The sequence below is a fragment of the Chroicocephalus ridibundus genome, chromosome 4 (genome assembly GCF_963924245.1).
Source record: "Chroicocephalus ridibundus chromosome 4, bChrRid1.1, whole genome shotgun sequence".
Lineage (NCBI taxonomy): Eukaryota > Metazoa > Chordata > Aves > Charadriiformes > Laridae > Chroicocephalus > Chroicocephalus ridibundus.
In genome coordinates this window covers 80,707,904-80,735,723 of record NC_086287.1, presented here as the reverse complement: position 1 = coordinate 80,735,723, position 27,820 = coordinate 80,707,904, and the positions used below count along the sequence as shown (strand labels likewise).

Here is a 27,820-nt window from a genome sequence, read left to right as displayed (position 1 = left end):
GAGTACACAGTTATGATTACTTAGTGGCTTTAAATCAATGCATCTGGAACAATATTTGTAATATTTGGCAGCTTAAAAATATATTTAAACATGAAATTATGGATAACGTTTTAGCTAATGACTCCATTGAGTTTGTATCGTGATCAAAACCAGTAATTAAGAGCTGCATGTTTATGTAGCGCATTCTGCCACATGGCAGTTTGCAGTGTGAAAGGATTATTTCGCTAATTCAGAGATAGGTAACTGCTTCTATTCAACTTTATTTTTGAAGGGTTTTGCCTCTGGAAAATTGAATAATGTAGGTAAAATTTGGTTGAATAACTGAAAGCAGAGTAGGTCATGCTTCATGTAGGGAATCATTATCCTGCAGATTTGAAGAGGATCAGGTAGGGAAACATTCCTGAGTTGATTGACCTACAGTGTGCAGTTGAAAACAGAGAAGAGTGACTAAATCCAGACCAGGCAGTCTATTCAGAGTTCTTGTCTGAACGGTTATGATAGTACATTATGTTGAAAAATGTGAAGTGAAGGAAATACAGAGGGAGAAAGAGCAAAAATACAATGTGAGCCAAAGAGGAAAGGGAAGTAAATGATCAAGGCAAAATACAAGGAAGGACTGAACAAGTCTTGAATAAGGATATCTAAACTTCTTTCTTGGAAGTTGTAGGTATACAGCAGTACCACTGCAACGAAATGATTAGGGTAAAAGAAAATCTAGGCAATAAATGTGAGTGGAGTAAAATTTGAACAAAAATACTGCGAGAGAGGCTTAAGGAGTAATAATAACTGAAATTGAAGGAGATTTTATACTGAAATAAGGCTGCAAATCAAGAAAATGCTATACTAGTAGTTTATCACAGTGAATTTCATGTAAGCACCAAGTTAACGTTGCTTTAGTATTGATGCAACCACTGTGATACTACACTGAATTAAGTTAATAAAATGGACTATATACAAAAAATAGCAATAAAAAATGTTCTTGTTATTTGACTTGAATTTGAAAATGTGAACTTGGAAGCCTTAGCAAAACAAGGACAGGCTAGCTGAATGTGTAAAGTCAAGGCTGCCTTACTCTGTGCTACTGCCATGAAGAGCCAAACCAAGTTGTCCAACACAAGCATAGAGGTTGTGCATTACTTCCGTGCTTCCTATGAAAAACAAAATGTCCCCTAGCGCATAGATAATCCCAAATTGTTAGAACGGTGCTTTGTGATTATAACTGTTACATAATAATAATAATAATGTTACAATTAGGAGAGTTGTAATCTCATTTTTTTCTCATGTTATTTAAAAGGAACATGATTCCAAGGTTTACAGGATCTCTAGGAGCCTACCCCACAACCAATGGGGCCTGCTTTACATTTGTCATTAAATGAGACTAGAGAAATGGAGCATTAATGGTTTCTTTTTATTCTAGCATCTAGCTTTAATCACAGTCTTTTTACTCGCTCTTCAGTATCATCAAAATTAGAAGTTGCACATATATATTTTTTTGGTATTAAAAATGAATTAAAATGTTTTTAGATTAATGTTAAATCAGTTAAAAGAAACCATTTCTGCTCTCATTATAGACATGTAAAAATGTAATAGTCCGGCTTCAGAATTGCTGGATACTCCCAGTCTGAGACAGCAGAATAAGCAGGTGCTCAGAAAACAGCAGCAGAATTTGACAGTCTGTAAGAGGTGCAATACAAGGCACTTCTGTTTCCTATCTGTTAATTCTCTTTTAATATTGTCTTTTCATCCTTGACTTAATATTTGCTCTGTTTCTCTGCTTCTTTCTCCTGGTGATCATTTCCCTTATTGCCTGCTTTTTTTTGCTGTGGATTATGCTGTCCTCTTACTCTCTAGCAGCCTAGTCAACTGCCACTTTCAACTTGCATGAAACTTGGAACCGTATTCCCTTCTACCCTGTTAAAGAAGCACTATCCCAGTTACTGGAAGCAAAAGCCAGAGAGAACTTGATTTTTACACTGAAAAAGCAAATCAGCTACATGACACAGCCAAACACCCTCTTTTATGGTAGGGCACATCTATTTGGGAAGATACAGTTCCTTGATCTATGCTGAGCTCCTCCAGAGACAACACATGCAAAAATACAGAAAGACAACTTTGTTCGTAGCATCCTATATCAACGAGATTGATTCCTGACATCTTATAAGAGAAGGTAGCAAACCTAGCCTGAGAGTATGTATTTTAGCTGATGTTCTGTGAGCCAGGGAGATGTTCAGATCTTCTTCCATAGTAGAGTGTTAAGTAGTTGCTAAGAAGCAAAGGGAAAATTCATTCATCACAGAATTTAACTGCAATTTTGTCTACATAATAAACTTGAAAACAGGCCTGAGGACTTCCTCCCACAGACTGTGTGGACTTTCTTTAAGGTCAAAGCCCAGAATTAATCCGGAACATTAGCATACCATTGTTAGGTTGCAGTCAGCAAATTTTATTTGAACTATGGAAAAAAAAATGCTCCTTCAGATAAGAGGAACATAAAATATGATTCTGCAGCTCCTTCAAACTGTTGTTTCATTAAAACACAGACTACAAGTATGATTGAGTTTGACTAAGGAGAATATTTACTTCAATAAGCCATGGCAGTAACTCCATTATTTTCCACATGTTTCTATTCTTTGGTGGCTATGTTCTTGGTTTCAGGAGAAAATTTACTCCTCTTAGTTACAAGCCCAATTTTTCCTCCTTTATGAGGTAAAAAAAAAAAAAAGGGCAAAGCTTATAAAACCATACCAAAGATATAAGAGCCTCAAGCCTGGTCCATTCGGCTTTTTTATACAGTTACGTTATAGTTAGGAAACAATTTTTTTATCTCTGACTAGCAGTTCAATTAAAAAGGCTGATTTGGCAGTATGCAGATTAAAAAGAGAAAAGAAAATCATATTCCAGGTAGTATGACATTGTGTGCAGCAAAACTTAAGTTTGAGCGAGATTCTCTTTCAATTCCTTACAGCCGTATCCTCATCTGAGCGTTAATCATCACAGCTCTACTGATGGCATTTCTTTAATTTCCCATGGATGTTTTCTGTCCTTCAGAATTTCCTCTGAATCCTTATTATTTTTGTGGTATGTGGTGTGAAAATCCTGTCTGGTGAGGCAAGACGGGCAAGAACTCTCTCTCCCGCACACTATTCTCTCTTAAGTTTCAAATTTGAACAGTAAGTGTGAATTTCTTTTTCTGTATACCTTCCCCTTACCTCCCCCCTTTCCTTGGAGCTCTCTCACACTTTTGAGTGTAAGATTAAGTCTTTAAGTTCAGTTTTCTTGTGAGGTCTGTTAACACTTACCCCTAAAATGCATTTTACAATTGCCATGAAAGAATCCTACACACAGCTTTAGAAATTTCTGAAAGGTCTCACACTTTTTTAGTCAGTAACGTGCTGCCAGCAATTCTTGGCTTGTGTTCCATGTGCTGCGCTTACAGCTGGTAGCTTTTTAATCAAGCTGGATGGGAAAAAATAGAGATTCTTTTGTGTGAAGAAAGAATGATGAGGATATGTAACACAAAGCCTACATTAAAAAACAGATTTTAAAATTTCCACCGCAACCTTACAGTGAGTAGAAAAAGTTGACATTAAAATAAATGAACTTTAAAATGCAGTTCAGTTATATTGTGACATCCTTTGAATAGCTTTACATAGACTTTCTTTCTAGTTACGGTATGTTAAAGACTTTTGAGGCATTTGTGATGCATGCCAAGATGGTAGGAAGCAGCAGAGTACATTCAGCAGTTGAGGAAGAGGAAATGATATTGAGGAAAATAATCCAATGAACAGACAAGTTATTTAGTCCATCTTTTGCACAGGGGATTGACTATGCTTCCATATACTCTCTCACCTGGGAAGACTGCAAAATGTGTGTTTTATAATCACATGTATTGTAAAATCCTGACAGCAAGTCCTTTATATTATACCAGTCTTCTATATTCTTTATTGGATGTGTCTCATATTAGCTGATATATAGAAATACACTTTGAATCAATTCAAAGCGTCTTTTAATAGCATCTTTAAGCACAAGTACTTTGTTGGATTTGGAGCCAGATGATGCGTTTGTTATGAGAGGCTCTTAAATTTTGACACAGTAGAGAGAGAATTTGAAAAGAAAATGGGTAAACTTTTTCATTTACAGACATAGCAGTTAAAACTGGTGAGAAATAGTTCCTAAAGAACACCATTGCATCAAACAATCTGTAAGTATAAAATAGAAGCAGTATGAGAAAGGGAAGGTCTGATGACAGATTGAATGTCTTGTCTTATAAAATAGCTGCGGAAGGTGGAGCAAGGACTTGAGAATCCGAGGGAGTGCCAGTGAGGGGGCAGAAGTGTATGCGCATCTTAGGAGAATATAATTAATTTTAGAGAGGGGGATGAAACATAGGGTAGGAGTTTATATTGCATGGAAACATAACAGGATGTTCTGGGTTTAGAACTGTGTTTTTAATATCAAAATATCCCACTCTCTAGGCGCTAAAATGGTAAACTGTACCATTTTACAACTCAGTTTTGTGAGTTCAAACAGGTACTGGGATTAACCTCTGCAGAACTTTTTATATGTTTGAAACTTCTATGACAACCCCCCAAGAAAGAAATGTATCTTCAGTATATGTCAATTGGCAGTTGCAAAAATTACTTAAACCTCTTCTACCAACTTTAAAAAAGACAGGATCACTCCAGTCTGCCCTCAGATCATGAACTTCTGGGAAAGGCTAATTCCATGTAAATAAAGCCTTCATTTTTTATGTAGCTAGAGTCAAAGCATTTGTATTAGGGGAACTTCAAGGTCATAAAACTATGATCTGGAATAGAAAGACTAAAAAAAATCAGTAGTAATAATTGATGTCCAGTATGTAAAAAATAAATTTATCGCATTAGGATTAATGAGAGCTAGTTAAGGATCTAGCAACTCTAAAACCTGTAGCACATCAAAGGTGCACAGTCTTAATTAAACCAATCAAACTGCAAAATGGTTCAAAATTCCTGTGCACCTGTAAGAATAGTATTTGCTATAATTGTATTTTCTGTCATTGTATTAAATTATTTCCACTTTAAAGTAATGATACTATTATTTCCAAACAGTAACAGTGAGTGTGAAGTAATAGGAATATATTTCAAATGAAAATAGGTAGATGTACAGCAAGTATATGATTTGTTTCAACTGAAAGTTTTTAGAACTTTACAATGCAAATTTCCAGAAGTATCAAGTGGATTAACAAGAAGAAAGAAACTATCAGCTTTTTAAAGGAAAACTATTTAGCGTATGTTATTTGTCAGATATTTCCAACCCTCATATCCTAATAAATTTTGAAGCTCTTCTACGACATTTAACAGAGTTGAAGATTTCAAAAGCATGACACCAATATGAATATGGGCGTTGCCCCGGCGGTGGACAGACAGCAGAGATCAATCCTGTTGATTCTCCCACTGGGAAAAAGTAGGGAAGACTGAGCCCTTATCGGTTGTATTTGACATCAACCAGCTACTGAATTAGCCTGCTTGATGCTCCAGCGGAGCTGCTCTCTGTACTTCTGTCTATTGCTTGGCTGCCTGGTGTCAACAACCTAGGTAAGGACTGAGTGGGGAGTCTGGGAATTCTGTGAGATCCAGTTGTTGTGTAAGTCCAGCTTCAGACAGTGGAAGCAGGAGACTCTGCAGGGCACAGATTTATTTGGTGGGAATCACAGGTGCACTATACCATCTGGTACAGTATTCACTGTCTTCTACCGGACCACATCGATGCCTGTTTCCATCAGTCAGGTTTGTGCTGCATCCATACCAAAGTATTAGTACTTAAGTTGTCCAAAGTGGTGCTAGGCCCAGGACTACAAACTTCAGGCTTAGCTTTGTAAGAAGGGAATATTAAATGGAAACACAAAGAGAATATTACCTCCTTTATATGACGTTTGCAAGACCTATACTGGAATACTAGTTATAGGCTACCCACATTTTAAGGAGGATAAGATTTTATTAAAAAATGAGAAATATGGCTAACAGAGAAGGTCAAAGTTAAGCGGTGACTTGGTCGTGGAGTACTGGTCATATTCACAAAGGAAGGGTTTTTCTTATAGAAGGCAACTCTTTAACCTATTAGATACAACAGAAGTCAGTCTCAGGAAACTGAGATTACAAGAAAGGTGCAAATTTTATCAACATAATCAACTGTTGTAAAACATACTTGTAGAGGTGGTAGAGTCTCCCTTACAGCCAGTCTTTAAATCAGGGGTGCGTGCCTTTAGGAGATAGACTGTAACTCGGACACTGTGGACTTGATGCAGAAGTTACTGGTAAGAGTCAGCAGAGGTCAGACCAGGTGGCAATTGTCCCTTCTGATCTTAAATCCTCTGAGTTGGAGGCACAGAATTCTCCTAATGCTAAATGCTAGGCTGTTTCTCCATGTATCAAGAAATGTTCAGCTACTCCAGAAAAAAAATCTGAAAGGCTGTTGCTCAAATGTGATCTGGTTGTATTTAAGCAAAAAAAACCCCACAATTTCGGGGATCAAGTACTGTCTAGACATCATAATGAGGATGTGACCCTATTGTATCACGCACTTAGTACATGCAGTAAAATATAGCCCTGGGTATTAAGAGTTGTTCAGTAGAAATTGAAAGGAATTTTAAAGCAAGTATTGCGATTTTTTGATCTCCATCTCCAGAAAGAATTAAGAAACCATTTTTTACTGACCACAGGAACTAGTCATCTCTGAGGGAGGGAAAAAATGGTAGCCTGGAGAATAAATGTGATGAGATTGGTAGATTCTTTTTAATTAAAAGACTCAAACTGAGAAAATTCATCAATAAATGTGATGAGCAAATGTTTAACCATTGGGTTTGGTTTGTGTTCACATTCCAAACTAATATGGGTAGAGACACTTAAACATTTGTGAGTGGTGAACCTATGTTTACAGAGTAATTATATTTAACATCAGGAAGTTCACAAAACAATTTACATATTCCTGTGTCATATGCCTTTCTGTTTTCTAAATGTTACGTTGAATAGTATATTAAATTCTATCTTCTTTCTAAGGTACCAGAGGTGGCTGCTTTAGCAGATATTTTTCTCAGCTATAGCAACTTCTTATATTTAAATATATCGTTAGTACTTTCATATAGCCTGTTACCTTGACTTTTTCCAATAGGCCAACAGGTTAAGGTATTAATAAACTGCATGATTAAGCAAGATTTACTGTAGCTATATTTGTAAATTTCAAGCTGTCAGTTTGTTGCTACTGTGCTTTCCCTTCTGTACAGGATTACCTTTGTTCAAAACATATCATGCAAGTCAGTGATTAACAAAGGATGGGCTAATGTAGTTTGTTAAGTTACGCAATTTTGATATTGCACCTCTTTTCACCAGTGGGGGGAAAAAAAAAAAGGGAAAGTGTCTAAAACATACTTGTTCATGTGAACTCTATAGGGCCTGAACGCTCAGAGCTCTTTCACCTGGGCAGACTTGCAGGACTGGGCGAAGGAGTGTTACTGACATAATGAGCTGCCTCCAGCTCTGCTGGAAACAGCCCTGCTGTGCAGGGGCCTGCCCGGGGCCGCTCCGCTCCGCCCCCAGCCCTCGGGGAAGGCGCAGAAGAGATGATGTATCCTGCGTGTCCTTCCTTGGGTTTAGGGCTGCCCGGAGCGCTTGGAAGAGCACCCGGACTAACAGGGTGCTGAACCCTTTGCCAGGAACACAGACGCAGAACAGATTCTTGTAAAAACAAACGAAAAATAGATGTTACTTAGTAACCATCGCGTTTAACAAGTGATAAATGTTACACGCTGCCTCTCGTATGTCAGACTCGGCAGCATTTTCTCTTTTTCACAGATAAGTCGGAGCCTGCAGACGGTGTAAGGGCCAGCCCGACACCTGGCGGCTCAGGCGGCCAGAGCGGCGCTCGGGGCGGCCGGGACCCAGCGCGCCCCTCGGGCCGTGACCCGCAGCGCCCTTCGGCTTTTAGAAGAGGGGGGAAAAAAACAATGTCAAGAGAAAAAACTAGTGAGCAGTTCCTGCACTGTACGAGGCTGGCGAGGGCGGGCAGACAAAGGTTCCCCCTGCAGGGCGGGGGGGCGGAGGCGTCCCCCTCGGCGAAGGACATGACGGGGCGGCGCGCCCTTGGAGGCCCGTTCCGGCGGAGGCAGGTGGGGGGGCGTCCGCAGCACCCACTGTCCCTCCCGAGCGCCCGTAGCGGGGCGGAGCCTTGCGGCGAGGCCGCCCGGTGGCGGCGGTGTGTGGGCGGTGCGCGGCGGTGGGGAGCGGAGCGGAGCGAGCGGCCATGGCGGCGGGCAGCGCCATCCAGATCCCCAGCCGGCTGCCGCTGCTGCTCACCCACGAGGGCGTCCTGCTGCCCGGCTCGACCATGCGGACCAGCGTGGACTCGCCCCGCAACATGCAGCTGGTGCGCAGCCGGCTCCTGAAGGGCACCTCGCTGCGGAGCACCATCATCGGCGTCATCCCCAACACCAGTGACCCCACCTCCGACTGCGACGACCTGCCCTCCCTGCACAGGTGCCGCCCGGTCCGGCTCTCCTCTCCCTCGCGGCCTCGGACGCTCGTCCGAGCTGCCACTGAACCCGACCCTGCCTCCCCGGCCGGGACGGCGCAGCCCTGAGGCGAGCTCGCCATGTTGTCACCTCCGCGGGGGGAGTCGAGTCTGCTCCACCGCCGCGTGGGAAACGCTTCTCCCTTCGGAGAAACTTTTCTCGCTGCCCTGGACCCGGGCGGTCGTTGGGGGGGGCGCATTGTGACGGGGGCTCTGTGTGACCGACGTCCGGAAGAAAAGTTTGAAAAAGGAGGCCGAGGTGGAAGAGAAAAATACAGTCAAAGAACGCAGGCCAGGAGTGTTAAGGCTGTCTTTTCACCTAATAAGTAGCGTGGATAGTGACCTAGTTCCTAGTTCGTGTATAATGAAACCAAATTGCATTTCTGTGGGCTAAAGCACGTGTAAAATTAATATGCTGTAACCCTTACTCTCAAAACTTTATTACATCAGTGGATTTAGTAAGGTTTTGCAAGAAGATAACTTCTCTCAAATCTGCTCAAACAGGTACATGCGATCTAAAACATTTGTTCAGAATGAGACTGACAATTTCCCTGAGGAATCCCTGAAGAACTTTAATTTGCAAACACTCATTTTTTCAATGCGTATAGCTTAAGCAGAAATGTCAGCATTCCTGTCCACAGCAAGATCCATTAAATTATTTATTAAAAAATTACATACGTTTCTAAATTGGGTGACCATATTGCATTATCCTAGTTTTTAAGTTAGCTCGTTTGTTTTCAGTTTTTAGGGTTTGGTTTTGTAATCTGTGTTACAAAGGAAATTATATAATTTGGTTGCCTTTCATGATAAGGAACTATGACCTACAAGGTTCTTGCAAGCTATAGCTTGATTGCTTCTTGATAAGGGACACAAAAAATGTTCTGTGGAGGGTGACAAATAATACGAATATTTGATCTGTTTTCAGGATTGGCACTGCTGCCTTGGCAGTTCAGGTGGTTGGTAGCAACTGGCCCAAGCCACATTATACGTTGCTGGTTACAGGCCTCTGCCGATTCCAGATCCTGCAGTTGCTGAAAGAGAAGCCGTATCCTGTTGCTGAAGTTGAACAGTTAGATCGACTTGAACAGTTTACTAATCAGCATAAATCTGAAGAGGAACTTGGAGAGCTGTCAGAACAATTCTACAAGTATGCAGTGCAGGTAAATTGTTTTAATCCTATGTATCACATATTGATATATTTGTGCATGTATTTGAAGTTTTTTGTGTTTCCTATCTGCCTTTCTCTTTCTATAATCTTATGTTTTTCAATGGCTAGTAGAATTTCAGTACTTCTGCTACAAAATGAATATTTTTGTTATACACGAAGGTTTCTGAGTTCCAGGGTGTCTATACAGCTTATTGCAGGATGAGTCTTAACTGTATGTTGGTGCTATGATAAATTGGTGTTATTTCAATAATTTGATAATATTATAACAATACTATAAACACACTCTAGTAAAAGGAATACTTTTGGGGTTTTTCCAGGGTTATAGACACACACGTACACACACACACACACATATATATATGTAAAAATATATACAATGGATTGCTTTTTGTGAGGGTTTCTTGAATTATTAAAGGGAAAAAAACCCTCTAGAGCCTTGATTATAAATAGATGTCCCTGCGTATAATGAAATTGAGTTAAAGGACATATAGAAAAAGAGTCGTAGAATGGTTGGAAGGGACCTTAAAGATCATCTTGTTCAAAGTCCCATTAACCTGGCCTCGAACACCTCCAGGGATGGGGCATCCACAACTCTCTTGGCAACCTGTTCCAGTGTCTCACCACCCCTAGTAAAGAATTTCCTCCTAATATCTGATCTAAATTTCCCCTCTTTCAGTTTAAAACCGGTACCCCTTGTCCTATCGCTACACTTCCTCGTGGAGAGTTTCTCCCTATCTCTCCTGTAGGCTCCCTTTAGGTACTGAAAGGCCACTGTAAGGTCTCCTCGGAGCCTTCTCTTCTCCAGGCTGAACAACCCTAATTCTCAGCCTGTCAGTCTTCGTAGTGTTAAGATAACTGGGAAAGTTTTTAATCAGGGTGTGTGGGGGAAATAAGACATGTAAGCATTGAAAAAAAGTGCTGCAAACAACGATGGTATTTTTTAAGTTCCCAAACAAGGTCTTGATTGCCCTGTGCTGAGTTAGTGCCTCCTTAGTGAACTTTTTTTTATTTATTTCAGTAGCTTTTTGGCAAAGTACCTAGACACATTTCATACTGCAAGATGCAATCCTTTTTAGGTCAGATAACTCATTTAAATAATTTAGAAAGAAACATGGCATGAATATTATTGTGTGTTCCTTACAGTTGGTTGAGATGCTGGATATGTCCGTTCCTGCAGTCGCAAAGTTGAGACGTCTTTTGGACAATCTGCCTAGAGAAGCTTTGCCAGATATACTGACTTCTATCATCCGTACATCCAACCAAGAGAAGCTTCAGGTATAACGCTCTTAAACTTTTTTAAGGGAAGTTAAGTGTTTGCTATTTTTTTATGGTTAATCACTTTTAGATAATTTTGAAATTGCTTACACTTACAAATGTACAGTGATAAAGGTAGTGTTACAACTGAGCATGAATGCTTGTAAAAAGTTTTTATGCTGTTGTTTAAAGTCTTTATATATATATATAGACACACACGTGTCAGAACAATAAATACAATGTGGACTTCCCTTTCCCATGCTAAAGATGATAAATCTTTTTTCAAATTGTGTTGAAATCTTGCATACTTATCACAGTTGACAGATCTCTTAATACCAACATCTCTTAATACCAACAGCTTCAGAATAATATTTTTTTAATCTTTTAAAAAACATCTTGAAGCGTGGGGCTTTTGAAATAGTGAGACACTGGTTAAACTTGCATCATATGTCAAAATAACTGTGCAGAACTGGTGTTTATGGCTTGATGCTTACCTGTCTGATTTCTGTATTTGCTTGCTGTATTCGGAAGTTTTGGTTTTCCTTGTCTTTTCTCACTGGCAATGCTGCATGCTCAACCTTGAATTGAAAGTATAAGTTAGGTTCTTTCAAAGCACAACAAATAGAAATTAATGCAGTAATTTGAAGTGAATGTGTGTACTGTAGCTGAATATCCTGCTTGAGGAAGGCGCATTAGTAGTTAAATTTTTACCTTGTCCTTTTTTTAAATTTTTTATTAGAAGTGCTAAAGAAAAGAGCAGCCAGTGGAAGCTGTGGAAATACAGGAGAGACAAATTCTACCCATTTCCACAGATCAGTTTTGTTAAACATAAAAATGGAATAGTGTATAAAATTTTTGAAAGACAAAATAAACAGAAAACTCCAAACAAAAAAACCTTAAGGCATAAGGTGACTTTTTTCTGAGTTAACTAAGGATATCATGCTGTAACTTTCTTAGAAGGCTAGCTCTTTCCTGATTCAGTAATTCAAAAATAGAATGCTGATAGATGTTTGCCACAGAAAATGCAACTGAAATATTAAGACACTTTAAAAACAGACCAGGATAAAATACTTTTTTTTTTCTATTTTGGAGTGCTTTTTAGTTTTGGCATCCAGATCCTTGAGGTTAGATTTTGTGTGCTGTATTCTCATTGCATTTCTTGTTACCTTTTTTCCTAAACCATCTATTCTATAACTCTGGTCAAAAGACAGTAACAGTACCATCCTTGTTCCCATCTCCCAAAGTGATGATCCATCAGCGTGAACTTGTTGGCTACTTATAACTCCTTGCTCTTAGATTTTAGATGCTGTTAGGCTGGAAGAACGGTTCAAGATGACTATACCATTGCTTGTTAGACAGATTGAAGGCCTGAAGCTGCTTCAGAAAACAAGAAAGCCCAAACAGGATGATGATAAAAGGGTATGGACCTTTAAATGTGGGATACTTAAACATCCTAAAGAAGTACAAAGATGCACTTTTAAACAGGCTAATGAACATGGACAGTGTTAATATGTACAAAGGTTTAATCTTTAGCCATACTGTTTCATGGTCAGTCTGGAGCTGCAGAAAACACCCAGCAGGCAATTTGGCTGTTTAGATACCTAAAAAAGAAAATATTCTTTTAAAACTTTCTATGCTTTTTATTTATTTATTTTAATTTGAGCGCTTTCTGACATTGAATAAATGCTCAGGTTCCTTTGAAGAGTCATGTGATGCCTGGTTTACTTGCATGGTGTGCACACACTGAGTTTTAGCCTGTGCAATGAAACATGTACCTTTTACTAATGGCATTGCAGGTGAATGATAGCTTTAGAAATACAGGTAAAGAATGTGTGTTGTAAAATGTAGCTTGCTAAACTAGGGCAGCTTAGACTTTTGCTGCATCTAGCTCTACTTATGCAGTTTAGTAAACAGAAAGTAATTCAGAAATGAAAAAAGGTAAGAGAGAAGCCTTACCCGTTTCGTAAAGATTAGGCTTATTCTGCTTAATATGATGGACTGCAGTGCCCGATAAAAAAATATCACAACTCTTTTCAGTTTTGTTTTTATGTTCTATTGTCTGCTACTTTAGAGTAGATGGTAAATGCACTTAGGAAATATGTACAGTAAAATAAGAACTGTAACTTTTTAAAGTAGTACCAATAACATTTTGTGAAGTTACTTATTGAATAAAAATCTTCTGAATTTTTCTATGAAGGAGGCTCTCCTGGCACCCTGTATGATTTTGTCATGGTTTCCATTCAAAGCCAAAGTACACATCAAAAGCTGATGTCTGGCTCTGTTTTCCATTTCATAGGTTGTAGCTATTCGTCCTAATAGAAGAATCAATCACATTCCAAGCACTACAGAAGATGAGGAGGAAGAAGAAGATCATGATGATGTTGTGATGCTGGAAAAAAAGATTAGAACGTCCAGTATGTCAGAACAAGCTCTTAAAGTTTGTCTTAAAGAAATAAAGAGGTAGGATACTTTCCAATGGTGGTTTCTTCTCTTATTTAATTTTTTAAAACAAATATTGCATTAGCCTTTTCTTATTTCATGATATGTTTGTGTTGGTTGTGTTCTGGAAATGATTTTTAAAAATTTAATAGAGTGCTGGTTTTTGCTTGTAAACGTCACCATTTCATCTTTTTGGAGCACCAGAGGTGGTGACAAAGAAATATGGAGTCTTCTAGATGCGGTTTATACATTAATAGAGCATTAAACTAAGCTCTAAGCCTCTATGTTATGAAGTTAAGATCTAAAAGAACCCAAAAAAGAAGCTAAATAATACCCTAGTTGTTAATAATTAATGAATAAACGGACCCCATTATTGAGTCTGTTTTCCTCTGTTTCTTTAGTGAGAGGATAACTGTGCTACCCATGGTGATATGATGGTTAACAACCACTTTTTCAGTGAGGATATACGGGTGGATGCATAATGGATGCATAGGAAACTGACTCTTTTTCATTTCTGTTTCTATCCTATAAATAATCTATTACTATGCAAAGACCATCTCCTAATTGATGGATTAGTGACCTGCTTTTTTAGTGTTACAGTTGTCAGAAAGTAAGAGGGTATGCTGATGACCTCAAGTTTGCTAAAGAGCTATCTTGTGGTGCAGCAAAGTCTTACTTCGCAGTTAATTCCTGGTTAGCCTTATGAATTCTGAGCATATATTTCCAGATTAAAGAAGATGCCTCAGTCAATGCCGGAATATGCTTTGACAAGAAATTACTTGGAACTCATGGTAGAATTGCCATGGAACAAGAGTACAAAAGGTAAACCCTTCTATTGTTCTTGCACAGACATTTTAGGACAAGTAACCATCATGTAAACGCCATGTACTTAGTTCTGTCTTGCAAATGTTTGTCTCATTGTCTGATCATAAAAACGTCATTAATGTATTACTGAAGTCTTATGGTCTACCTGGCTTAATGTAAGATCTGCATATTGAATAGCCTGTGTAGCTCAGTTGCACATCTAAGAATGTAAGTTTTGAAATTCTAAAAAAAAAAAAAGTAATATCTACACAGAAGAATGAAGGTGTTATTACTTACAATCTGTGCTAGCATGTATCTGAAATAATGAAGAAAAGAGCATCTAATTACTACTTATATGTCCAACAAAAAAGCTTTTGTACATTTCTGTAGCACTAGTCTTCCTGAAGAAGGTTCTGATATGTCTTAAGTTAATCAAGTAAGGAACAAAAGGATGGAAAAGCACAATTGTAGTTAATTTTAATAATTACAGCTTCAGGTGCAATAGAAAATTCTGAGTATCATGTTAGAAAGTTGTGAGTAGAGAGTGATATTATTAATATGGGAGCAGTATGCAAAAATGGAGAGCAAGAAAAGAGTAGAAAACCAAACATGACTTTTCTTACTGACCAGCACAAGTAGATTAAGTGGGCAAAATGATGTTCCAGAAGGCGTACTGCTGGAGAAAAGGGTTATTAATTCCTTCTAGCAGCTACTAAAGAATGAGGCTTTTGAGTGGCATTTAAAACAATATGATTTTAGAAAGAAATTTAACATACCACACCAGCAAAAACATCTGTCTATCTTTTGCCGCCTTAGTATGTGTGGTGATGAATTTTGGCTGCTTTGAACTAGAGCCTTTGCTGTTTACAAATCTTCTTGTAAATATTTTCTTTAATCGTTAAATTGTAAAAAGTCTGCCCGCAGATCTTTGGAGATCTCTACGGTATTATTCAAAGGATCCCAAAATGAGTAAAGTATATGTTGATGCTCATGTCCTAGCAGAATGTTCCTTTGGTGAAAGTTGCTCTTTAATCTTGTAAAATTATGCCATGTAACATGTAGTTTGAAGTTTTTACTTTAAGCAAAGTTGCAAAGTTTGTATTCACATTCATGTGAGTGATGCTTTGAACTCCGTAGATACAGTGAATAAAAATATACATGAATATAAAAATAGAAAATATAATAGAAAATCATGATCATTAGTAAATTTTTTGTTAGTGGTTCATTACAAAAATTTACATGGTTGATGAGAATTTAATCACAATTTTCTGTATGTGAAATATGCACACTTCCCAGTCTGAGGGTCTGCATCTGGAATGCATGGAATTTGAAGGGTGGGTGTTTGCAGAGTTGACAGACTTCACTGCTTCCTGTCTGCTCTCTTTATGTTGTAGAGCAAAGGAGAAGACAGCTGCTTTGTGCCAGAAGTTCCTGCTCTGTGTAAAGCATTAGTTAATGTCCATTGGTGAGGCCTGACCATTTATCTCAAATTATGGCAATTGCAAAACCAAATTTCTCTGGTCCTACTATCACATGGGTATTTTTTACAGTGCCAAATCCCTTAAGTGTTGCATAGCAAGTAAAGCCTGCCCTTCAAGCCACTAAGATCTTGCTCTGTTTGCGAGATCGTTATAGACTCTTATCATAAGTAGATGATGAAGACAAAGCGACGAATTTGTCTTTTGAGAAGACTTTACAGGATCAGACATACTTCTGGGAGAAAGCAAATGCTGAAAAATTTGCTTATCATTGAATTGTTGTTTTAGAATAGACACCAAGCTCATTTGAACCAGATTTCAATCAGTAACGCAGTGAAAAAGTGGGGTTTTTTTTCCATTTCCTTAGCACTACTGTCTAGCTTATGTCTAATTTCCTTATTAAAGGAGAATTATAATACTTTTGTTTTAGGAAGATGTCTGAAATAGGTGCATGTGTCAAGGGGATTGCATTGATGAACATGTTTGAGAATGTGTTTGTTTCTGTTGTATTGTAGAAGGAATTGTTCCCATTTTTAAATGTAAATGTGCTGATATCTTTTCTGTTGTCAACGATTGATAGATCGCCTTGAAATTCGTGCAGCTCGAATTCTTTTGGATAATGATCATTATGCTATGGAGAAGTTGAAGAAGAGAGTTTTGGAGTACTTAGCTGTCCGACAGCTTAAAAACAACCTCAAGGGACCCATTCTTTGTTTTGTGGGCCCCCCAGGAGTTGGTAAAACTAGTGTTGGAAGATCAATTGCAAAGACTTTGGGTCGAGAATTCCACAGAATTGCTTTAGGAGGAGTCTGTGATCAGTCTGATATTCGAGGCCACAGGTAACTACTACTTCCTTTCCTAATTGCAATTTTTTATTTGTTACAGAATGTAACAAACAGAATGTTCTGTTTGTTACAGAATGTATTGATTATTTTTATTGTTTAGCTAATCCATAGAAATTTTGCTTATTTCAAACAATGGTAGTTATTCATTGATTTTTCTTGATATTCAATGATGTTCTCCTGAAATTCAGGAGAGAATTTCAGTAATGGGAATGGTTGTTTAGTGTTGAGATACAGCCTTTATTCTTTCCTTCCGCTGCTGCGCTTTATTGTCACAGGGGAGAATGGAATTTCATCTTCAGTCATTTTGGCACTTTAAGGTAAAATTCATTAGAAAATGTAATGCAGAATCTTACATGTTGCATCTGATTTTTCTACTTTTTAAGAGGGAGGTAAAGATTTACATATACAAAATAGCCTATGAATAGCAGTGCATTACTTTATAACCATTGTTGCTAAAACAGGGGGAGAAACTGAGTGTGATACTTAAAAGTTGCTAGAGGATAGCAACTGAGTTACTTACTATCTCAAACTTGTTAGTGTACTATTTTCCCATTTCGAAAGGAAGTTCGTACAAGGACACCTAAGCTGGAAGTTTTCAAAGGAGACTATTTGGGTGACTTTCCTTAGGACTTTTTTTTGATCTTGCATCTCTGTATATCTACTTCTTAGTCTTTTAAACCATTAGTTTACATTAGATTTCCCATTCCTTGCAACGGAAGCATAATGAATACGTAATGTAAATAAGTTACTGCTAAACATCAGTGCAGCATTTTTCGTTCCGTTAAACATATTTTATGCTTATTGCATGCAGTGTAGGAAATTTGGAATAATTAATGTGTTAGTGTTCTAAAGATCTGTAAAACCACGTGGGTTTCTTTTTTTTTAAAGTCACATTATTGAATAAAATTTCTCCTTAAAACAGTAGGTAAATTACTGTGAATTAAAGCTATCAGTTATTTCTTTGATGCCGTGTAGCAGTTAATTTTGCCCAATGGCTATGCTACTACTTTCAATCATTGGAATACACCATTATTCTTTCTTCAGTTCCAGGTTATTCTGCAATTTCTTTTTGTTTTCGAGGCATAAAATGGACTTTGCTAATATTATCGCTTCCCTATGAATTTTAATGAAAAATTAAAAGAAATGCCCTAATCAAAGTTTGTTTTTTGGTATCAGACTTCAAACATCTGACTGTGTAAGGTAGTTGCATATGTGAATGTTTTACAGTGGTGGAAGCTCACAGCCCCAAGTTCAAGGAATGTGGGAAGCTCACTGGGAAATCTTGTGCTGAACATATGCATAAACTTCTAGCAATCTGGAATAGAATGTAATTCTAGGAATCTAGAGTATAATATACTACTGATCATTTCTTAGACCAGAAAATGAGAGATGAAAAACTGACAAAACAGTGATTTTGTACTTGATGACAGCTTGAAAATTTGCTGTTGTTTTGTAAACCTTTAGCTCAGCACCCTTGATAAAATGAGCAACATGTGTTTATTCCTGTGCACATTCTTCTGTGGCAAATTTGCAGTTTTGTTTTCCAGAGTGTTTGACACTTACCCAACATAACCAGCAGCCACTGTGGCTTTGCAGATACATTTGTTTTAATGCATTGTTTTTTACTGCATAGCAGCACTCTGTGCATGTGTGTATGATTGTTTTGTAAGCCTTTGTAATAGCTGGCCTTTTTACCAATTTACTTACACACTAATGGAAAAGAAGTGAAACTCTGTCCTTCTATGTATTATTCCTGTAATTCATAAACTGTATTGTTAATCGCTGTTTAATAAATTAGAATTCTGGTGTTTCAGATTACTTATGGTATGGATCCTAAAAACAATTTAAAATGTGACTCAACAACATGTTGCTATTCCGGCTGAAACCACTAGAGGCTGTTGAATACTAAGTATTACAGATAAAAGTAACTTTTCCACTTCAGAGCGGGACTGAAGCCTTTGTTACAGGGAAACCACATCTGTGAAACTGACATTATGAGTAAAAGTAAAACTGTAAAACTGTCATCAACTCTTACTCAATTGCCAGTAATTTCTTACTGGTTTCCTTTTTTTTTTTTTTTTTGGCTTTCGATCTTGTGCCTAGACCTAGTAAAGAATAAAGACAGCTAGAGTCATGTGATAAAGAGGCTTTTAAAAACTTTTGAATTCAGGTGTTTGTGGCTGTCAACTGTAGTATTTTTGAGGGCATTATTAAATTATTAATGCATGTTAGGAGCTAAAAATTATAAATTTTGTATTAAAAAATTTATTTGAAATTCGCTGATGGGGAGTATTTGATAAAACAGTTTATTTTTCATCAGCAAAGGAGAATACTTTGTAGAATTAGCAAGAGTATCACACGGTTACTCTTCGACAAACAAGTGTATAGTTTAAAAACAAACTTTAGAGCAGTTAATACCAGGAGTCCCTTGTAACTGACTGCTTTTGCCAGTTTTTTTGTAGGTAAAATCAAAACCGACTGTTGCATACTGTTTTTTTAATTCTGCTTCATTTTTTTTTCCACTTCTCTGCTTCTCAGAATAAGATCAAGTTAAAACTACAGCTTTTCTGTAGACCTCTCTCTTTATTGTCCTTTTGTGTGAATAAATCCTTCAAGTTATTCCCAGTCAAGTGAATCGATATTGTGCATCTGGTGACAGTCACAGAGAGGAATTACAGAGGTGGTCTGGAAGTGGAGGAGACATGGGCTGCTGTTCTCTGAGTTTTACTGTTAACATAGGCTGATTTTTCTAATATTACGTGTTAGGAGCCATTCTTTTTCTCCTAAAAGCTCCATATTAGGCTTTAAGGCTTAAGTTAAGGATTCCATTAACATTGCAGGAGAACGATACTAGACGTACCTTCAAATGTACTAAACATTTAAAAAAATGTACTGAATGTACTAGAAGGTTAAAAAGGAAACTATGGTTCAGTTTCACTTGCAAGCAAACGTTGCCCGAAATAGCATTCACTTTGGCTGCTTGTTACTGTTTTAAGTGAAAGATGCGGACCAATAGATTCAGCAAGCAAAATGAAATCTATTAGATGGCAGCAGGGTGGGGAGTTGCGGTTTCAGTAAGTGTGCTCTTTCATGTGATGTGTAACACAGGGAATTGGAAACGCCCATTTTTTGCAGTTTCACTGTGGATCACGTGCCTGCAGCTGGGCTTTGGGAATCCTTTTTTTGATTGGGTGAAGAGTAGCAACTACTGTTGTGCATTCCCAAAATGAAATCATCATCTTGGTAGAAAACCAGAATGCTTTATCAGACATCCTCCAGCTGTTTACCACTCATCTATACCATATGGTAAAGTTTGCTGGTTTACATTCGTTGTTAATTTGTATTAAAAAAAAATATTAAAAACCAAACCGTCCGGAAGGATGACTTAGAACTTTTTTCCAAGCAGCTCACTACATTTAAGATCTCCTCAGTACTGATAATTTGCTTTATACAGGAACTATATGATCTTCTCTCTTGCATGTGTGTGTGGCTTTCTATTTTTAAAAAGGAAAGATGTAATTGCGCCGTTTATTTATAGTCATGCTGGTGAGATCACTGACAAGCTCTCTTTTCTCTCTCTCACCTCTGTGTGAAGCACTCTTTCATATATTACCATTGCTTTTCAGTTTCTAGAGGTTTGGATAGTTTATTTCTGGCTTAGGCCTGTGCTAAAGACTCATTCAGGTGGACCTGTGTGAGAAAAGGTGTGATTCCTCACCAGTACAGCCATGCTAGCAGAATTTCACAGCACAGACCTTGTTGCACTAGAAAAAAACAAACCTCAAACAGTTTCACCTGTGAGGAATAGCTTTGTTATACAAGTATAAAGCATAGATATATTTGTAAAGGACTTGAGTAGAGACAACCTCCTGTCCTTGCAAAAAGTAAGCTGTGACCTTGTGCAGGTGAGTTCAGAAATAGTTTCTTTGGTGGCATTAACTTTGTTATCTTTTCCTACCTCTGCAGTTTGAAAACCACTGTAGTTAAAAGCAATTTAAAACTTTTTGTCTTTGGAACAGCATGAAGAAAGTGGGTCGTGTTTTTATCAATAATACTAGTACTGCTTTAGTGGTTCCAATTCACAGACGTTCCCAGTTTACATTGTGAGAGCTGACAAAGTTAGATTTCTCAGCTGTCTGTCTTGCATTTTCTGGGATACGTAGCTCTTAATGACATGCTGTGCAACTCTAGTGTTTTCTTAAAGGTACCTTTTCACTAATTTAAAAATAAATAAAAAGATTACTAAATTACAGACCTGTGGCACGAGCTTCTAAAGGTTTTTTTTAATTGTTACTACGCAAGTGAGATAACCAGGAAACTTGATCTGTACTTCCTGTTTTGAATGGAAAGCAGCTTGACTCTCTTTCTAGGTTTAATGCATGGAGAGAAACAGTGCATCAGAAAAATGCACAAAGCCACATTATGTCATCAAAAATGCTAATATAGAGTATTGTTTTTCCTCCTTTCAACCCTAGCTAAAACAATGAAAATAAAGAATAACATCACATTCAGTGGCTAGTGTTCACAAACAGCAGCATTCAATTTCACAAGTTACAAGGCAAAGGTTCATGTCCAGACAGATATATGGCCATATATGCTTGTAATTTTCGTGTATTCTAGTGGTTTTATATGTAAATACCTGCGGGGTCTGTCTTAGGGAGGACCCTTGTCTTGAGATATGTTCCATAACAACCTTTTAGGAATGAAAACAGGCTACTTATGTTTGTATTTTCCAAGGTAAAATACTACCTTATTGTTCTTTATCATTCTACATATGACATTTGCATTGGCATTCTTTAATTGCCTTGGAGATCTTGAGTCTTTGATTAATAGTATAATAAAAATAGGTATTGGTTCATCTCTAATGGGAATTATACTGTTACAAATGGGAAGAGCGAATTGATACTTAGGTATTTGTTATCCTAAAATTTGTAGTCTGAGTTTCTACTTTGGCATACCTGATTAAATGACATAAATTTAAGCATGCTTTTATTTCAAATTTAGTGCATCGATTAAACACTTATGTTGGAATCAGTTGTTTAGATTTACCATGTCTAGAGATGATTGAAAATACAAATGAGAAGACAGTACGAGAGAGGAAGAGCGAGAATAGTCACTTGTCAGTAATGAAAGGAAGAGCAGAATGTTTCTAGCCACTATGTGCTTTTCTCATCCGTTAATCTTAATGCTGTGGACAGCGAGTATTTTGTGGAACTGCTCCATGTTTCCAACAATAGTTCCTCTAATTTTGACCTGTGAGTTTCTTGAAGAACTCTTGGTTTCTATAGGGAACCAGTTCTTTTCGCAACATTGGATACATTTCACTTGGACTGTGTTTTCTATTTAAGTTTTTTATACGGTAGTACGTGACCCAAAGCTTGCTTTGGACAGGGTGAATTAAAAAAAAATAAAAAAAAAATTAATGATTTTCTGTCATTCTTAGAATGTTTTTCTTATTGCTTGTTTTAGAAGCCACTTAATTTTTGTACTCTTAAAATTGTATTTCTCCAAGGTATTGATCTCACTTGACTTGTCATAAGTTGTCTTGATTATATATGCTTTTTTCTACTTTTTCTTCACCACAGATCTTGACACAGTGTGCTTCAGCCTACCTAGTGTATGGTTTATTTTAAAATGTTAAGAAACTTTGAATCGTAGAATTGTCTATGTTGGAAAGGACCTTTAACATCATCGAGTCCAACCATTAACCTAACACTGCCCAAACCACCACTAAACCACGTTCCTCAGCACCACGTCTACCCATCTTTCAGATACCTCCAGGGATGGTGATTCCACCACTTCCCTGGGCAGCCTGTTCCAGTGTTTGACAAACCTTTCAGTGTAGAAATTTTTCCTAATATCCATCTTAAACCTCCCCTGGCACAACTTGAGGCTGCTTCTTCTTGTCCTATTGCCTGTTACTTGGGAGAAGAGACCGACCCCCACCTCACTACAGCCTCCTTTCAGGCAGTTGTAGAGAGCAATAACGTCTCCCCTCAGCCTCCTTTTCTCCAGGCTGAACAACTCCAGCTCCTTCAGCCGCTCCTCGTAACACTTGTGCTTCAGAATGCTCAACAGCTTCATTACCCTTCTCTGGGCTCGCTCCAGAATTTCAATGCCTTTCCTGTAGTGAGGGGCCCAAAACTGGACGCAGTACTTGAGGTGGGGCCTCACCAGTGCTGAGTACAGAGGGACGATCACTTCCCTAGCCCTACTTGCCACGCTCTTCTGAAACTTGATTGTATACAACAGTTAAGTCTTACTGAAGGATGTGGTATCTGTGAGGATCTTCCACAAGTATAAGTATGCCATTAAGTACCCAAATCTACTGGAATCTGAAATGGCTGTGACTTGAATTCTATTTTCAGGGTTGTTTGAGGGGGAAAAAAAGTATTTCAATCTATTAATAACAACAACTTTTTGTATCTCAAGAAAGAAAAATTTCTTCCAGTTCTTTTTTGTTTGTTTGTTTAAGTGCTTCTATTTGAAAAAACTTTAAATAAGTTTTAAAAAGTGGTGTGTGCATGGGTGTAAACAGACTGACTTATTATTCAGAAAACCTTTTGGTACCTAACACTTATTATCCTTTGACCTGTGTTGTTGCAGTTGGATGGTGCAGGAAGCGAAAAGGTTCACAGCGCTTTCCCTTGGCTAAAGAAACTCAGTTTACCTTCCTTTAGTTTATAAACCAAAGCTCTTTCTTAAAACCAGATGGAACATAGATATCTCAAAATTTTATAGAGTTTAAATGGATCTGATAAAACTTTGTGTATATAAAAACACAAACATGCATTAAAAAAGAGTAATGTCTTTAAACATGCACTTGAGAATAATCTACCAAGCAGGAAAGAAGGTTTGATGTTTACCTAATTATGTTATCCTATTACTGGCATAAATAGAATATTAAAACCAGTCAGGCTCCATTGTCTCTAAAGCATATAAAATCATTTACTAGTGCAGTAAGCGCCCCTTGTTAAAACAAAAAAACAAACCCAAGAACAACAAGAAAACCAACAACAACGACCAACTAACCAAAACCCAAAAACACAAGCAAAAAAAACCTATCAACAAAAACCCCCAGAGAAACCCTAAAATTGCTGCAATGATTAATTTGGTTGCGCTGATAAATGATTCATTTCTGTGAACTTCAGTTCTGCTTCAGTCCTGTAATTTTCTGATTGCGTTTTATAGAACCCTTTCATTCTTTTGGCAAGGTTGTCTGTGTGCAGCTGGAGAATGAAGTGGCAGGCTCCTATAATAGCTCCCCCATGCAGATTCTTGATCTGTAATAAATGTTCTATAATGCAGTCCTCACTGGAGAGGAATCCACTCACTGCAGAGTAAGACTCTACACAAAAGTGGTGAGGTGATAAACTATTGGCATGCTGGCTGCTCCAGTCTTTAGCAGCTGGCTCATGAAGGGGGTGAATAGGCAAACTGAAATTCTGTTGCATTTCTGGCTGTTCATAAGATCTTAAAAACTTTGATTTTTGCTCAGACCTTGAATTAAATATAGTAACTGCAATTTGTTCCCTCAGTGATTAAATATTACGTGGAACTAACGCTATTGCTGCGTGGTTTCGGCTGGATTTTTTAATATTTAAAGTCTTCTCTAGCATCTTTTGAAATTATTCCCATGGTATTTTTGGTTTCGTCTTTCTAAATGTCATCCTGTTTATTTTGGACTGTATTAAAACAGATCATATGGCAAAGCAGGCCTGTTCTGCATATCTGCTTGGTGAGGGTCATGAGATAGGTACTGTAATTCAGCACTTTGGGTGTCTCTTTCTTCTTAAATGACCAGCATTTCATATCTTAACTAATGTGGCGCAAGCAGAAAAGGCTGTGAGAAATGCAGCAAACAGGGGGTGCATGTAAAATGTAGTTGTCTGTGTGCATTGTGAAAAAAAAACGTTTTACCACCTTTGCTGAATAACTTCAGACTCAGAACTTTTTTTGTTGTGTTGCACTGTTCTAGTTTTTTATTTCATGTTGAAATGACATAGTAAATACAATTATTTTTTGTGAGTATTAAAGAAAGCATGCTGTATATACAGGGGACATCAACAGTTCAGCATATTTGGAATTTTGCCCTGATTTGCAACATGCTGTGTGAACTCTTGTGATCAAAAAACCCTGGTATTGTCATTATTAAAATGTTACTATTAATGGGGTTCCCAAATCTGCTTCTGCTTGTTCATACAGTACAAGGATGCTTGTACTGAATCATGTAAAATGCCTGCAAGCTGTAAAGTTTGGATATATTTTAATACATACCTTTATCTTTCCAGACCAACTAGTGCACCATGGAAATGGAATTTTCATCTGCTGATATAATTGCTTATATTAGTTCATACACGTATCCTATATTTTTATCAATTAGTTCCAAGAAGTTTTGCAAAAAAGCAAGAAGTGTTACAATGCTGCTTATTCTTATATTTTCCTTTGAGTTTTATTTTTGATGTTTCTACTTCTGTTACATGTGTCCGGTCCCTCTTTCCCCATATACATTTATTTCTCACAGGCGCACCTATGTTGGCAGTATGCCTGGCAGGATAATCAATGGACTAAAGACTGTTGGCGTTAACAATCCAGTATTCCTGTTGGATGAGGTTGATAAACTGGGGAAGAGCTTGCAGGGAGATCCTGCAGCAGCCTTGCTTGAGGTAAGAGATATTAAATTACAAGCATTGTTTCATTTGTTTCATTTGTAATTAAAAAGAATTAAAAGACTGGACTCGGAAAGATTCACTGGACAAAAGATAGCATGACAGCGTCAGATTTTTTTATTCAAATATCAGCTACTATGTTTTGACGTTGTTGGATTTCTGTCGATTACTTGCATGCAATGCAAATGCTTTATATAGTATGCTAAGTAAGGTATCTTTAATCTCGGCGATCTGTACTTAAACACAAGGATGTATTTTGTGCTAAGTGTTTTGTCTATTTAAAGACTGTTCAAGCCTTAAACATTTACTTATTGGGGGGAGTTCAAGACATTGATTTTTAACGACCAAATGCTGTTAGCTATAAGAAAGAACTGTACAACAGACAGCTGGTAGCTGGACTTTTTCAAGTTTTCCCTTTCTTTCTTGGAACAATTCTGATATGTTTTTGATGGTAAAAGTTTATATGGGAGCTGAGCATTTACGTGGCATGTAATATGGACTAGCTGCATGTTCTTTTAGCAGCACTTCTTTAATTTGTGTTGTAATTAACTTTCTAAACTTCAGTTTTTCATTTAAGTCACAGATCCCTACTCTTTGACTGATTATGGTGTGGTAAGGGTTTGCTTTCCATGAGAGTCAGCTATCAAGTGTGTTTTTTCTGAAATTCTGGGACTCAGACCAAGGTATAAATGCATCTAATTTTGGAGTATGCATGTAGTTATTTTATCACAAAGAGTTTAGAGGTGTTAAAGTTGACTTGCTTAAAGACACAAGTGAAATCGAGGAGGCACAAATAAGGACTTTGGTGAATGAGATACTGTTGGAATATTTCATAAATCCATCAACTGTTGAGATATTATTGATTAGGTTAGTTGTTGGGATTTCAGGAGGCTAAAATTTGACTGATTATGAAGATGAATTGAGACCTATGCCTTGCAGGCTTCATGTATCAGAGGAATCTGTTAGCAGAGACCAGTAATGAGTTGCTAGAACCTTCTTTTTCCCTAGAGTAGGATGCACGCTGATATCCCAGTACAATACCTTCTTCCACTGACTTGCATATTCAGTGGTTTTATTCCATCAGTTTGCTGGAGAGAGGAAGGAAGGTCTCCTCAGGTATGGGGAAGAGACAAAGAGGATTGCCCTTCCCCAGTATCTTAGTGCAGAGGGCTGTGTGCCTTTTCTGTGCTAGCACAGATGATGAGGAAAGGAGGGAATGAGGAAAGTAATGACACAGCAAGGCTGGGCTAGGATGAAATGCTTGAGGCTGTCCAGAGCAGATGTAGCACTGGTGCACTTAAAGGTTTTGGTATTGTGCACATACAGAATTTCCTTATACTGCTGTATTTTTACACTGTCTACCTCTCTTTTATGTTCTGTCTGGCTATAGGGGCTACCGTCCTATCGCTGTTGTACCTGAACTACTACTGTGATTGTTCTTTACCTGTTTCGGTCAAAAGGAGTTGGGTTAGCAAAATACATTTATCCAATTTCTTTGAGCTAGCCTGGCTCACTTTCACTGAAATGATTTAGGGCATAATCCTAGAAGCATCTCAGTTGTCAAACTTAAGGTATGGTAACTTCTGTAGCTGGGCGGTTGTAGGTGTGGATGAAAGTGGTTCTGGTAATATTTGCCTACAGAGTTGTTCTAATGACTCTTTTTGACTGACAGTGCTTAATACAGTGATTTGAATATGAAAAATGCTACTTAAATTAAGGTGTCATGAGCTCATCTGTATGCTGTATGACTTTTCTGCAAATGAAATGTCAATTGGCATTTTACAAATGTCATTATTTTCTTCCTGCTAGATAGTGTAAAATTACTGTTTTGACAAGGCCAACTAGTTCTTTGAAAATCAGCGTATGAACAGGCTATGGTTTGAGCTCTGTTTTGATCTTTGCATGTTAACATGAACTAGTAATAATTTAAATGTGCTAGAAAATACCATGGCTTCACTCTTTTAGCTTTTTAAAATGACAGTTATGATCCTTTACCTGTGTATTTCTCAAGCATGTAGTACACATTTCTAGGGTGTATGAAAAGCCTCTAAGTGCAAGGAAAACAAGCAGGGGAGCATAACAAATGTTCAAATGCATTTTCTTTGTACTTTTTACTCGTGGGATTTTATTTACAGTACCATGCTGCTAATGGTAATGAGCTCTGTTTCTGAGTTTTCTGATATTTCTGCCATTTCTCCTTTAGATATTGAACTAAGCTGGCCTAAATCTAGTCAGTGCATGGATAAAAAAATACCTGAAAATCAAACGTTGTTAGCTAGCTGACTGTTGTTTGCTAGGCAGCCAGAATCAGTAATGAAGCAATGATTTGTCATTTCTTGGAAAGAGAATAACTTTTTTTGGAAGTGTTCCGATCATGAATCCAGATCTGTACGTTAATATTGTTAGTTTTATTCAACCTCTGCTGTTTCTTTGAATTTATTTTTCATTCCCTGTCTTGCAGCAGAGAATTAGCATTTCTGTTCTTCATCTATCATGTCAAGTGTGTGAGGGCAAACAAAATTAATCTATTTTTTAATTATTTGTGTTTGAATTTTTGATACTTTGTTGCTGCTTGGGGGTGTTTCTGTTTTTCCATATTTTAAAGCCACATTCTCGGTGATA

General features: G+C 37.6%; 1 protein-coding gene across 1 annotated transcript in view; it reads left to right on the top strand.

The window, feature by feature from the left end:
- Nucleotides 1-8,201: 8,201 nt before the first annotated feature.
- LONP2 (lon peptidase 2, peroxisomal) overlaps nucleotides 8,202-27,820 on the top strand; it is a 47,068-nt gene continuing 27,449 nt past the window's right edge. Inside the window, exons 1-8 of the mRNA XM_063334426.1 lie at nucleotides 8,202-8,507; nucleotides 9,467-9,701; nucleotides 10,853-10,984; nucleotides 12,260-12,382; nucleotides 13,260-13,423; nucleotides 14,130-14,224; nucleotides 16,265-16,523; nucleotides 25,054-25,195. Coding sequence (XP_063190496.1) covers nucleotides 8,275-8,507; nucleotides 9,467-9,701; nucleotides 10,853-10,984; nucleotides 12,260-12,382; nucleotides 13,260-13,423; nucleotides 14,130-14,224; nucleotides 16,265-16,523; nucleotides 25,054-25,195 — 1,383 coding nt within the window. The 5' untranslated portion in view covers nucleotides 8,202-8,274. The remainder of the gene's footprint in view (nucleotides 8,508-9,466; nucleotides 9,702-10,852; nucleotides 10,985-12,259; nucleotides 12,383-13,259; nucleotides 13,424-14,129; nucleotides 14,225-16,264; nucleotides 16,524-25,053; nucleotides 25,196-27,820) is intronic.